The sequence below is a fragment of the Delphinus delphis genome, chromosome 4, assembly GCF_949987515.2.
Source record: "Delphinus delphis chromosome 4, mDelDel1.2, whole genome shotgun sequence".
NCBI lineage: Eukaryota > Metazoa > Chordata > Mammalia > Artiodactyla > Delphinidae > Delphinus > Delphinus delphis.
In genome coordinates, this window is record NC_082686.1 from 59,513,902 (window position 1) to 59,527,602 (window position 13,701).

The 13,701-nt window shown below is 36.4% G+C and overlaps 1 protein-coding gene across 1 annotated transcript in view; it reads right to left on the reverse strand.

Moving 5' to 3' along the window:
* Positions 1-13,701, reverse strand: part of CFAP44 (cilia and flagella associated protein 44) — a 133,781-nt gene that overhangs the window by 82,154 nt on the left and 37,926 nt on the right. Inside the window, exons 10-15 of the mRNA XM_060010633.1 lie at positions 13,304-13,459; positions 12,431-12,478; positions 11,742-11,841; positions 10,940-11,034; positions 8,080-8,289; positions 7,346-7,456 (exon numbers count right to left, since the gene is read on the reverse strand). Coding sequence (XP_059866616.1) covers positions 7,346-7,456; positions 8,080-8,289; positions 10,940-11,034; positions 11,742-11,841; positions 12,431-12,478; positions 13,304-13,459 — 720 coding nt within the window. The remainder of the gene's footprint in view (positions 1-7,345; positions 7,457-8,079; positions 8,290-10,939; positions 11,035-11,741; positions 11,842-12,430; positions 12,479-13,303; positions 13,460-13,701) is intronic.

The window sequence follows — 13,701 nt, forward strand, 5'->3', positions numbered from 1 at the left end:
TACAAAGCTACAGTAATCAAAACAGTATGGTACTGGCATAAAAACAGACACATAGATCAATGGAACAGAATAGAGAGCCCAGAAATAAACCACACACTTATGGGCAAAATTAATCTACAACAAGAGGCAAGAATATACAATGGGGAAAGGAGTCCCTTTAATAAATGATGCTGGGAAAACTGGACAGCTATATGTTAGAGAATGAAACTAGAACATTTTCTAACACCATATACAAAAAATAAACACAAAACGGATTATAGAGCTAAATGTAAGACCAGAAACCATTACACTCCTAGAAGAACACATAGGCAGAACACTCTTTGACCAAAACCATACAATATTTTTTTGGATCTGTTTCCTAAAACAAAGGAAACAAAAGCAAAAATAAACAAATGGGACCTAATTAAACTTAATCTTTTGCACAGCAAAGTAAACCACTGACAAAAAGACAACCTACTAAACAAGAGAAAATATTGGCAAATGACATGACCCATAAGGGGTTAATATCTGAAATATATAAACAGCTCATACAACTCGATATTCAAACAAACAATTTTAAAAATGGTCAGAAGACCTCAATAGACATTTTTTTAAAAGAAGACATACAAATGGTCAACAGGCATATGAAAACATGCTCAACATCACTAACCATCAGGGAATTGCAAATCAAAGCCCACAAAGAGATATCATCCCACAACTGCCAGAATGGCTATCAACCCAAAGACCATAATTAATAAGTGTTGGGGAGGATGTGGAGAAAAGGGAACCCTGGTACACTGTCAGTGGGAATGTAAATTGATGAAGCTACTGTAAAAAAAAAACAGTATGGAGGTTACTAAAAAAGCTAAAAATATTACTACCATATGATCTGGCAATTCTACTTCTGGGTATATATCCCCAACAAAACAAAACCCAAAAACACTAATTTGAAAAGATACATGCACCCCAATGTTCATAGCAGCATTATTTACAACAGCTAAGACATGGAAACAACCTAACTGTCCATCAACAAATGAATGGATAAAGAAGATGTGGTTACTCAGCCATAAAAAAGAATGAAATTTTGCATTTGCAACAACATGGATGGACCTGAACGGTATCATGCTTAGTGAAATAAGTCAGACAAAGACAAATACTGTATGTTATCACTTATATGTGGAATCTAAAAAATGAAACAAACTAGTGAATATAACAAAACAGAAACAGACTCACAGATATAGAGAATAAACTAGTGGTTACCAGTGGAGATGGAGGACAAGATACAGGTAGGGGATTAAGAGGTACAAACTACTATGTATAAAATAAACCAGCCACATGAATATATTGTACAGCATAGGGAATATAGCCAATATTTTATAATCAATTCAAGTGGAGTATAATCTATAAAAATACTGAATCACTATATTGTACACCTGAAACTAATATTGTAAATCAACTATACTTCAATAAAAATAAAGTTTAAATAATAAAAATAAAGGATTTCCCTGTGGTGCAGTGGTCAAGAATTTCCCTGCCAATGTAGGGGACACAGGCTCGATCCCTGGTCCAGGAAGATCCCACATGTCGCAGAGAACTAAGCCTGTGTGCCACAACTACTGAGCCTGCGCTCTAGAGCCCATGAGCCACAACTACTAAAGCCTGTGCACCCTACAGCCCACATGCTGCAACTACTAAGCCCATGCACCGCAACTACTGAAACCCATGAACTCTAGGGTCCATGTGCTGCAACTACTGAGCCTGTGTGCCTAGAGCCCATGCTCCACAACAAGAGAATCCACTGCAATGAGAAGCCTGTGCACCACAACAAAGAGTAGCCCCCACTCACCGCAACTAGAGAAACCCTGTGCACAGCAACAAAGACCCAATACAGCCAAAAAAAAAAAAAGATTAAAAATAAACAATAAAATATCAATACTTTTTAATAGTCCATAGGTCAAGGAAATCAAAATGAAACTGAGAAAATATTTTCAACTGGATGATAATAAAAATACTACATTATCAAAACTTGTGGGATACATTAAAGGCTATAGCTTTATAAGGTACACATAAAGATACATATAAAGAATAATAATAAAATATAAATATCCGTTTCATGAAATTAGAAAACAAGAAAATAAACCTTAAGACAGTAAATGTAGGATTGTAATAAAAGAATATAACTTAATAAAATAAAAACCAAAATAAAATCAATAAAGTAAAAAGTTCCTTGAAAACACTAATTGACAAACATCTAGGAAGATTAAGCAAGAGGAAGGGAAAAAAATGACCAGTATAAAAAACTGAAAAGGAAACATCATTACAGATCCTGTGACATTAAGAATATTACGAAAATTACAGACAAAAAATTTGAAAATTCAAAGGAAATAAACAAGTTCCCTAGGGGGGAAAAATGTACTTACCAAAATTAAACCAAGAAGAATACATCTGATTGGACCCACAAGAGACCCTGAATAGCCAAAGCAATCTTGAGAAAGAAGTCAAAGCTGGAGGCATCACACTACCTGATTTCAAACTATACTGCAAAGCTATAGTAATCAAAACAATAAGGTATTGGCATAAAAACAGTCATAGAGATCAATGGAACAGAATAGAGAACCCAAAAATAAATCCACATATATGTGGTAAATTAATTTATGACAAAGGAGCCAAGACTACACAAGGGGGTTAAGACAGTCTCTTCAATAAATGGTGCTGGGAAAACTGGACAGCCACAGGCAAAAGGATGAAACTGGACTACTATCTTATACCGTGCACAAAAATTAACTCAAAACAAATTAAAGACTTGAACGTAAGACCTGAAACCATAAAACTCCTTACAGAAAACATAGGCAGTAAGTTCCTTGACCTTGTCATTGGTCTTTGCGATGAGTTTTTGGATCTGACACCAAAAGCAAAGGCAACAAAAGCAAAAACAAAAACAAAACAAAAACAAAGTGAGACTACATCAAACTAAAAAAGCTTTTGCACAGCAAAGAACTCAACAAAATGAAAGGCAACCTTATGAATAAGCAAAAATATTTGCAAATAATCTATCTGAAAAGGGACTAATATCCAAAATACATAAAGAACTCATACAACTCATTAGCAAAAAAAAAAAGCACAAAGAATCCAATTATAAAGGGGGCAGAAGATCTGAACAGACATTTTTCCAAAGAAGACATAGAGACAGACAACAAGTACATGAAGATATGCTCAACATCACTAATCATCAGGGAACTGCAAATCAAAACCACAATGAGATATCACCTCACACCTGTTAGAATAGCTATTATCAAAAAAACAAGAAATGTTGGCTAAGATGTAGAGAAAAGGGAACCCTTGTGCACTGTTGGTGAGAACATAAATCAGTACAGCCACTATGGAAAACACTGTGGAGATTCTTCAAAAAATTAAAAATAGAACTACCACATGATCCAGCAATCCCACTTCAGGGTATTTATCTGAGATGAAAACATTAACTGGAAAAGATACATGCACCCTCAAGTTTATCACAATATTCTTTACAATAGCCAAGATATGGAAACTATGTGTTCATTGAAGGGTGAATGGATAAAGAAAATATTCCATTGTGATTATATGTACACAATGGAATATTATTCAGCCATAAAAAAGAATGAAATCTTATCATTTGCAACAATATGGATGGACCTTGAGGACATTATGCTAAGTGAAATAAGTCAGGAAAAGAAAGACAAATATTGCATGATATCAATTGTATGTGGAATCTTTAAAAAAGAAAAAAACATTAGGCACAGAAAACAGACTGGTGGTTGCCAGAGGCAGGGGCTGGGTGATGATAAAATGGAGGGGTTCAAAATGTACAAATTTCCAGTGATAAAATAAGTCATAGGAATGTAATGTACAGCATGATGACTATAGTTAATAATACTGTACTGCATATTTGAATGTTGCTCAGAGTAGATCTCAAAAGTTCTCATGTATGGTAACAGATGTTAACTAGACTTATTGTGGTGATCAGTTCTCAATGTATACAATTATCAAATCATGTCACATATCTGAGACTTATTTATGTCAATTATACTTTAAAATTTAAAAAGAAGAATTATAATCATTAAAGGCATTGAATTAATTTTTTTAAAGCACCTCAAAAAAAAAAAAACCCTATGCTCTGATGGCTCTACTACCAAGTCTGCCAAAAACTCAAAATTCTAATATATTACAAATTCTTCAAGAGAATAGAGAGAAAGAATAGTTTACAACTCATCTTAGGAGATGAAAAAAACCTTAATAACAAACTTGATGATGAACTATGAAGACAGAAAATATTATCCAAATCTTTTTTATAAACATAGATGAAAAACACTAATGTTAGCAAACTGAATTCAATGACACATGAAAACTATGCTAAACCAGCTAGTTCAAGACAACACAGAGAAACCAGTAAAGCCACAGCTCTAAGAGCCAAGATAGCAGGAGAAGGGAAGCTAGGTGAGGTGAGCTGGGCATTCTCTGCACCTCTTTCTCCTAAGGGCATTGGTCAACTTACTGCATGGGACCTAGAAGCCAAACAGAATGCAGTGTTCTAGAGCTTTAGGCATTCTCTCAGAGATGAATAGACACAAGCTGAAGTTCAAAGTGACAAGAAAGTTAGGACCTGATGGCACATGATACCAGAGAAAAGGGAAATGCAGAAAAGGGAGTCTGACATTCTGCTGGGCCTTTGCCTTTAAAACATTTGCACAACCCTAAGCTGCATGAGAACAGGAGTTGCTCATTTCATCCAAAAAGTCACATTATTGTTTACTTACTTTCATTTTTGAAAGATACTACCACTGGGTATAAAATTGTGGGTTGGAAGTTATAGAACTATAAACTGCTAAAAGAAGACATCTACTGAAGAAATTCAATCCATTATTAAAAATCCTCCTACAAACAACAAATCAGGTCCAGAGAATAGAAAAGACTTTTTTTTAAAAAAAAAAAAAAAAAAAAAGAGGACAGAAATACCTTGATTCCAAACCTGGCAAGGACATTACAAAAGGGGGAAATTATCACTCTGTTATGAATGTAGATGCAAAAATCCTTAATAAAATATTAAACTGTGTGTTAAAATATAGTGAGTTGATGTGTGCTAGGATGACAAGAAGGAGGTCATTTTAGGCAGAGAAGATCAAGTTCAAAGCTTAGTGCATGAAACAAAGAGGAACAAGACAACATAGAGGAAGAGACAGATTTAACAGATGTTTAGGGTGCATAACCAATGGGGGGGCTTGGTGAACCACCAAAGCAGGGCGGTTAGAGGTAGGGAAGAGATGACTCTAAAGATTTTCTGGTTTAGGTAACAGGGAGAATGGTGTTCTCAGAAAAATGCAGGAGGAAAAACATGTCTTAGAAAAACTCTAATGAATTTCATTTAGACACATCAAAATCACCCCCAGAAATTCGGAAGATCACCAAGTTCAGTCAATTCTACCTATCTCTTATCCACACAGTCTTTCACACTTTGGTCACATCTTCTCTGGAACACAGCTGTCCAATAGATCTACCTGCCTCTCATTTGGCTCCCTTGTAACTTCTCCACACTGCTGCCTAAGTGATCATGGTAGTGACCACTGCAGATGGAATGGTTCTGTGTGTGATGCAGCTTTATTGGAAACCAAAATAATGAGCAGAAGCTTAATGCATTCAGGAAGGTAGGAGGTCTGACCAGTGAGCTGGTAGGGGCTAACAGCTATTGCTATTTGGACAACTGAAGTGTGCAGTATCAGTTATACATGTTAATTTACTTTTTTCCCTCAGCTTCATTGTAATATAACTGACATAACATTGTGTAAGTTTAAGGTGCATAACGTGATGATTTGGCGCATGTATATATTGTGAGATGAGAGTAACTTACTTTACTAATTCCCAAATAATACTAGAAATATAAGTGTTAATTGGCACCACTGACTGAAATGACTTTTGAATTGTTTTTTTGTTTTGGGGGGGGTGTCTTTTCTGCCTTAATTTTTGTTTTAGTTTCTTATTTTGAAGTAACTATTAATTCATAGGAAGCTGCAAAGATAGTACAAAGAGGTTTATACCTTTTGCCCAGTTTCTCCCACTGGTTACTTCTGCAACAATATCAAAACTAGGAAATCAACATTAATATAGAATGTGTGTATAGTTCTGTGTCATTTTATCACATGTGCAGATTCATGCAACCACCCACAATCAAAACATAAACTATCCCACCACTGCAAAGATCTCCCTCAAGCTGCCCCTTATAGTCACACCCACCCCCTTCCCACCCATCATTCCCAACCCCTGAAAAATGCTGGGTTTTTTAAAACTTTGTTATATAGGGACATGATTGAAGGATGCACAAAATATTATATGTTGTGATACAATAGCTCATGCTTTAACACAGAGCATCCTTTGCAGCTCTCTTTCCTTCGCCTACACAACTTGCACTCTCCTCCTCTCAACTAACTCACATCACGTGTTAACTTCTCCCTTTCTTGATATTCCCTTTCTTGATATACATGCTCTATATTCACAGCACGTATTGTCTATACCACTGATATCACTGATAATTTAGTCACCCATTCCCTTGTGAAATCTTAAATAATTCTATCACAGATCAATATAACTTCTTAAACATGTGTATTTTTTTTTTTCTCCTTCAGAAGATACTGTTATATACTGCTTATTGAATCCATTGCCAGGGCCTAGCAAAGATGAAAACAATGAGTATTTGTTAATTAAAAAATATTTTTTTCTAGGTACTACTATATTTTTATAGCCATTTTCTTTAGAAGAGCTTAAAATAGATTAAAGATGTTACCCCCCACCTCCAAAATCCTGACAGTACCTCTACGCAGTTCATCAGCATTATTATTATGCTGGAACCCTAGTACAAGTACCTGGTTTAGACATTCAATCAATATTCAGGTGACTGAAGTATCCTATGCTCAAAATTAGGGAAATTAGGGGCATTAAATAAGATTAGTAATCAATACTGAATCCCCAATTGTTATTAGAAAAGAGGCAATGGAAGATTAGAAGAGAAAATGGAGCTGGAATGGGAGCAGAAGGGAAGTAAAGAGATTAAACATGAGGACAAGTACACTCAACACATTCTGACATGTTGTGTTTTGGGCTGAAGTCTCCATTGTTGAAGCAAAGTCTGATACAATAATTAGATTATGGAAGAAGGAGGAGGTAATGGGAAGGGCTTGAAGCTCCTGAGTAACGCTCCACTAGTAAAGCTGAGCAGCTTCCCTGGCCCCTCACAGCGGGACCCAGGAGTGGAGCTAATAATTCCACCCACTATTGTCTATCTACCAGATCACTTCACTACGTAGTAACTGAGATTTAAACACGAAGACAAATAACTACTTACATGAGAGGCTGTAGACCAGGTTAACTGGCAAACAGGTCCAGGAGTAGTAATATAACCGATTGGCTTATAACCCCTTTCCACTTCAAAGAAGAAGACAGTTTGATCTTTACTCTAAGAAAAAGAGAGATACCGAAATATATATTATTATGAAACATATTGCATACAGTACAAAGAAGCATTTAACAGCTATATTACACCCACTGTATACGTATACCTACAATGATCATATTTCCCCAGGTTATTCTGGGAACATTCTTGTTTCAAATATTTGCTTCATTTTCCCCATGAGAACACTTGACAAACCATGTTTTCTTGTATGTGTTTCTGAAAAGATGCTCACCATACCTGTATATAAGATTCACAAAAAATTCCACAATGCATACGCTCACCTATTTATGCATAAAGCATTTACATGTTTATTCTCTTCATTTAGGCCAATTCCACATAAGAACATACCTAGGTTATAAAACGTTCATTATACATAAAACATGTTGCATGATTCCCAGTTGAACATTTCTGTTCATTTAAAATAAGCATTACAACTCAATTTGTAAGAATATTTTTAAATGTCATGCACAGACTATACTGAAAGAATCTGAATACAAAGAAAACAAAATAGGGATATATTCTCAGAAAGGAATATAAGCAAATAAGGCATCGTTAAGTAGGAAGACTAACAAGGCAGGGTTAACCAGGAAAATTCAATAGGAAACACAAGGAAATCTACTACTTACCCCTGTGGCTAGAACTTCTCCATCACGATCATAAGCTAAAGCAGTGACAGGAGAAGTATGAGGTTTGAAAACCTGTTTCAAACAAATATCTGCATCTGAAACTCTCTTCCGTCCCACAAAACTTGTGAGCCCTTCTGGATCATAAAGTTCAAGAATTCGAACAACGCCATCTTCAAATCCTGCAATAATCTGTGCTCCACTGTTGCTTACCTTGGACAAAAAAGAAATGCAAGGTTTCTGAAATTAGTTGATTAAGAAAGCTGTACTACATAACAGATTTCTGTATTTTATTTAGACTTAAATTATTTAACTAAATAATTAACTAAAATAAATGCTAATCAATAATTCCTTATACTACTTTCTGGTAACCTCCATCTCTTCTATGACAGTTCCTTACCACTGCAGACCATGAGACAGGTAAACAATGACAATCCAAGCATTCAATGAGCAAAAGCTGGTGGAGCGTCTGTCTACTATGTGCCAGGCACCCATCACCAGCAACCCAAGTGTGAGCATAAACAGTCTCAACCCCTGTTTTTACAAATGTATGGTCGAGTGGGAGGACAGACATTAATCAACCGCACAAATGAATATGGAATTATGAACTGAAATAAGTAAAAGGAAATAAACATTCTGAGAGCACATAGCAAAGAAAGCTGACCTAGTCTGCAGCTTAGAGGAGAAGTCTGGGCCAGAGATATAAATCTAGCAATGTCTTAATGTACTAAATCTGCTATCTCAGAAGGCATTCAGGAGAAGGGCAAGAGCCTTGGTATTCTTTAGAGCAGACTGATCATCCCTGAAGCCAGGCAATTATGAAATCCTTGGGAATAAGAAAACTATATTCCATTCAATTCCAACTGAATGTTTATGCAAACATTTACTAAGTGTCTAAATGTACCAGTAACTCTAGAGGCACTGGAAGTACAAAGATGAATAAGATATGGTGTCGCCATGAAGAACAAACAGTCTGGTGGGAAAGACAGTCAATAAAGCAAGTCATCTTAGTACACTGTGATAAGTGCTATAAAAGAGGTATATACACAGTCCTTAAACAAAAACCGCAAAGGAAGAAGTACGCAGCTCTACGTGAAGGTGGGGTCATGGAGGGCTATGCAGAGGAGATGATATCTGACCTGGGCTAAATTGTAAACAATGATGTGCAGTTTTCCAGAAAGGCAAGAGGGTATGAGGAAGGGGCAATTCAAGCATAATGTCCATATGATCATTACTTGGATATAAGGCTAAAAAAGAAAACATTCTATGGACATTGCCGAAGCATCTGAAAAAATGATTCAATTACATAGGCTGTATTTTAAAGAATTTAGGTAAGAGTGTAAATAGATTAGGATAAAGAGTGATCCGTGTTTGGTAATCTAAATACTCTGTCATTTCCACTTAATCCAGCCTCATCATTGTTCTGCTTCTATTCCCTGGCCTGAGTTCTCCTTCTGGTCTTGATCGCATCATGAAATTCCCCTCCATTCCAGCCACCTCCACATCTACTTTGGGCCTGGAACATTTTCTCTTTGACTTCAACCCAAAACAATAAGGATAAAATATTCCCCAAATATTCCCATGACACTTTAAAAACTTGGCTGCAAATTTTTTGCTATGCCTCTCATGGAGAGGTGGGGTTTAAGTCCCTCCCTCCTTGAATCTGGGAGTGGGGGGGGCTTGTGACTGCCTCACCCAACTGAGTATGGTACAAGTGACATTATGTGACTTCCAAGGCCAGGTCATAAAAGGACAGCAGCTTCTGCCTTATTTGCTGGAACACTATATCTTGGAGCCCTGAGCTGCCATAAAGAAGTGTGTGACTGCCCTGAGGCCACCATGCTGTGATAATGACCTCTCCATGTGGCATGGGCTTCAGGTAAGCACTGCTGTTGACATCCCAGCTTAGCTTAACCTTCAACCCAGGTGCCAGACCTGTAACAAAGAAGCCTTCAGATGACTCTAGGCCCCAACCATTCAAATCTCCCCTACTGAGGCCCCAGATACTGTGAAGCAGAGATAATCCATCCTTGTTGTCACCTGTCCGAATTCCCAAACCAGAGACTGAGCAAAATAAGATGATTGCCGTTTTATGCCACTACATTTGGGGTAGTTTATTACACAGCAATAGACAACTAGAACAATGATCTCTCATTTTTTCCATAGCTCTTATCATTATCTAACATATCACATAAATTTACTTATTTTGTTTTTTGTTTGTCTCTGCCTCCTGTCTCCCACTCTAGTGGGAGATTCATGAGGGCAAATATTTTTTTTCTTTTTGTTCATTGCTATATTCCCAGAATCAGGACTGGCACGTTGCAGACGTGCTGGAAATATAAAGAATGAATGAATCAGAGTCAGGCAAAGGACAGATACACAAAGTTCTGTCAGGTAATTACTTTTTTTTTTTTTTTTTTGCGATACGTGGGTCTCTCACTGTTCTGACCTCTCCCGTTGCGGAGCACAGGCTCCGGACGCACAAGCTCAGCGGCCATGGCTCATGGGCCTAGCCACTTCGCAGCATGTGGGATCTTCCCGGACCGGGACACGAACCCGTGTCCCCTGCATCGGCAGGTGGACTCCCAACCACTGCGCCACCAGGGAAGCCCATCAGGTAATTACTTTTTAACATGGAACTATTTCTAAACTTTAGGTGGCATAACAATAGATTTTCATTAAAACAGAACCAAAACCACAATAGCAAAGTCATGATATGATTTCTATCACGTTCTGAGTGAACTAAAATTTTTGTTCTTCTCTAAAATCCAGAGTCATAAAATATCTGTTTCTAAGAAATAGCACTAATATACCATATTTACAAATAGATTCTAGTAGAAATTCATTATAACAATAAGCTTACCCGTCGTGGTACCCAAGTAAGGGCAGTACCTCCTTGTTTGAATTTCATCTGAACCAAAGGAGTTTTGCTAGCAAAATCATAGAGTCTAACAGAGCCTACAGAAAGACAGTTTTAAAAGAAACATTTATATATATATATAAATATCTTTAATAACTTTAGCTCACTTCACATTTAAGCACTAAACAAGAAACATCATAAAAATTAAATCAACTGATAATCTAATGGAACTTTCTTTAGTTAAAACTTTACATGTATACCCTTGATCAGGTAATTTATAAACATGAATAATGTTTATATGCCATTTTATATATATATATATATATATATATATATATATATATATATATATATATGCTATGCCATTTTATATAAGGGACTTGAGCATCTGTGGATTTTGGTATCAGTGGAGTCCTGGAACAAATCCCTACACAGATACCAAGGGACGACTGTAGTAAAGAAACAACTGATGACTGACTGGTGGATCAATTTCACCTTGCACAGTCCACACAGATTCACTGTAAGTCAAGAAGGAAGAAAGAGATGGAAAGAAAAGGAAAAGCATGAATGTGGATAACACCAAGATGAATGGTATTTTCACGAGTAACTTATTGATGTGTCTTTATTTTAATCTCTCGCAATAACCATGGTTGCCGTATTTTGGGCCCTTTCCCCTCTCCTGAAACTCACCTCACTTGCATCAAGAAGCTTCCCTTTCGGAAAAATTCTCAAATACTTTAATCAAACACATTAAAAAATGAATTGAAAACAAAACACAAAGGTCCAGATATGAGTTCCTACTTACAGTCCAAGCTAGTAGTGGCCATGAGATAAGTGAGAGGAGAGACGGCCAAGGCTTCAATGGCTCCAGAATGGAAGGAGAAGAGGCATTCTGGATCTTGGGTCTGATAACAAAAAAAAGATCCTATTAGAGCTCAAAGATAGGTTAACAGAGAACTAAGGCCAAGTTTAAAGAAATGCAATTAGAACCCTGTATCATGTGTGACTTTATCTGAACAGAAATAAGAAGAGGCATAGTAAGATAGAAAGGGCGCTGAAGTTTGGAATTAGGAGAGACAGATGATGCAGTTGATGGCTGTGTGATTTGGCACAAGTCACTTCAAATGCCGATTTCCATTTCTTCATCAGTAAAATGAGATGATGGCAACTGCCTGTCTACAAAACAGAGTAGTTGTGAGGATTATATGAGATAATAGACATTAAAATGCCATATGTTTATGAAACCTGTAAAGCACTGTATAATGTTAGGCACTGTCATTGCCACTTTTCTTGTAAATTCTGTTATGAGATAGATCCTTTTTTATGTAAAGTCATAACGAGAGAAAGAGACAGAGACAGTATGAATTCTTTGAATATGTTGAGCAAGTTTTTGATGACAACAATGATCAAATATGGAAAAAGAGTATCTTTTAAAGAATAACAACAAAGGTCTTTACTATGAGAATTAGAAAAAAAGAAAAATAGGCAACTTACAATATTTGAAAAGCTAAGGTCAAGCTTCCATATGGCTCCATTGGAATCCTAAAAAATTAAATACCTAATAGTATTTTGTTCATCGTTTTAGACTTTTATCAAATTAAAGGAATTTTTTTTATGATTTAGTTAAAGGACAAAACATACCAAAAACTTACACATATTTTAAAGTGTGATTGAAATTAAACAATAGCAACTTTCATGCATCTTAGAACACAACGACACAATAAATGAAGCAATCTCATAAAACTTATAGTCAACTTAACATAATAAAAATGCTAATTTGTTTTCTGTGTATAAAATACAAGTCAATTAAATATCAAAATTTATGGAACTCTTCATTGTAGTATCAACAGTAGTCTTAATAGTACAATGGATTTACAGTGACCATAAATTATACTACTATTTTAATTTTATGTCCAAATAACTTTTTTTTTTTTTTCTTTTTGCGGTACGCAGGCCTCTCACTGTTGCGGCCTCTCCCATTGCGGAGCACAGGCTCCGGACGCGCAGGCCCAGAGGCCATGGCTCACGGGTCCAGCCGCTCCGCAGCACATGGGATCCTCCCAGACCGGGGCACGAACCCGTGTCCCCTGCATCGGCAGGCAGACTCTCAACCACTGCGCCACCAGGGAAGCCCCAGATAACTTTTTTTAATGTATTTTTTAAAAGCCTTTATTGAATTTGTTACAGTATTGCTTCTGTTTTATGTTTTGGTTTTTTGGCCATGAGGTATGTGGTATCTTAGCTCCCCGACCAGGGATCAAACCTGCACCCCCTGCATTGGAAGGCAAAGTCTTAACCACTGGACCTCCAGGGAAGTCCCAATGCCCAGATAACTTTAAAGAGCAAAGAGAGAGGAGTGCATCTTACCTGAGACAACCAAAAGTTATTTCCAATTTCATTCATTTTTATCATAGAGAAGAGTCTGACATTCTTGTCTACTTGAAGTTCATTAATGGGCTCTATCTCTAACAATCCAGTCTCGTCTATAGTATCAGCAGTGTCTATTGTCTCAAAATCCCATATCTTAAAAAATAAGAAAATACTTTAATCAACCAGCAGTTTCTGAATGTATATTTTATAAGCCAGAAAAGGCCCCATTTTTTTTCAAAAGTCATTTCTTCTTGTTTCAGGAAAATAATGAGTAGGTATAAATTAAAACACCAGACAAAATCTAACCCTGGGATTTTGCTCTGAAATGGGAATAATGAATTATTATAATTTCCTTTGTATTTATGGAGATTAGTGAGAAAATACAGACCTGAATA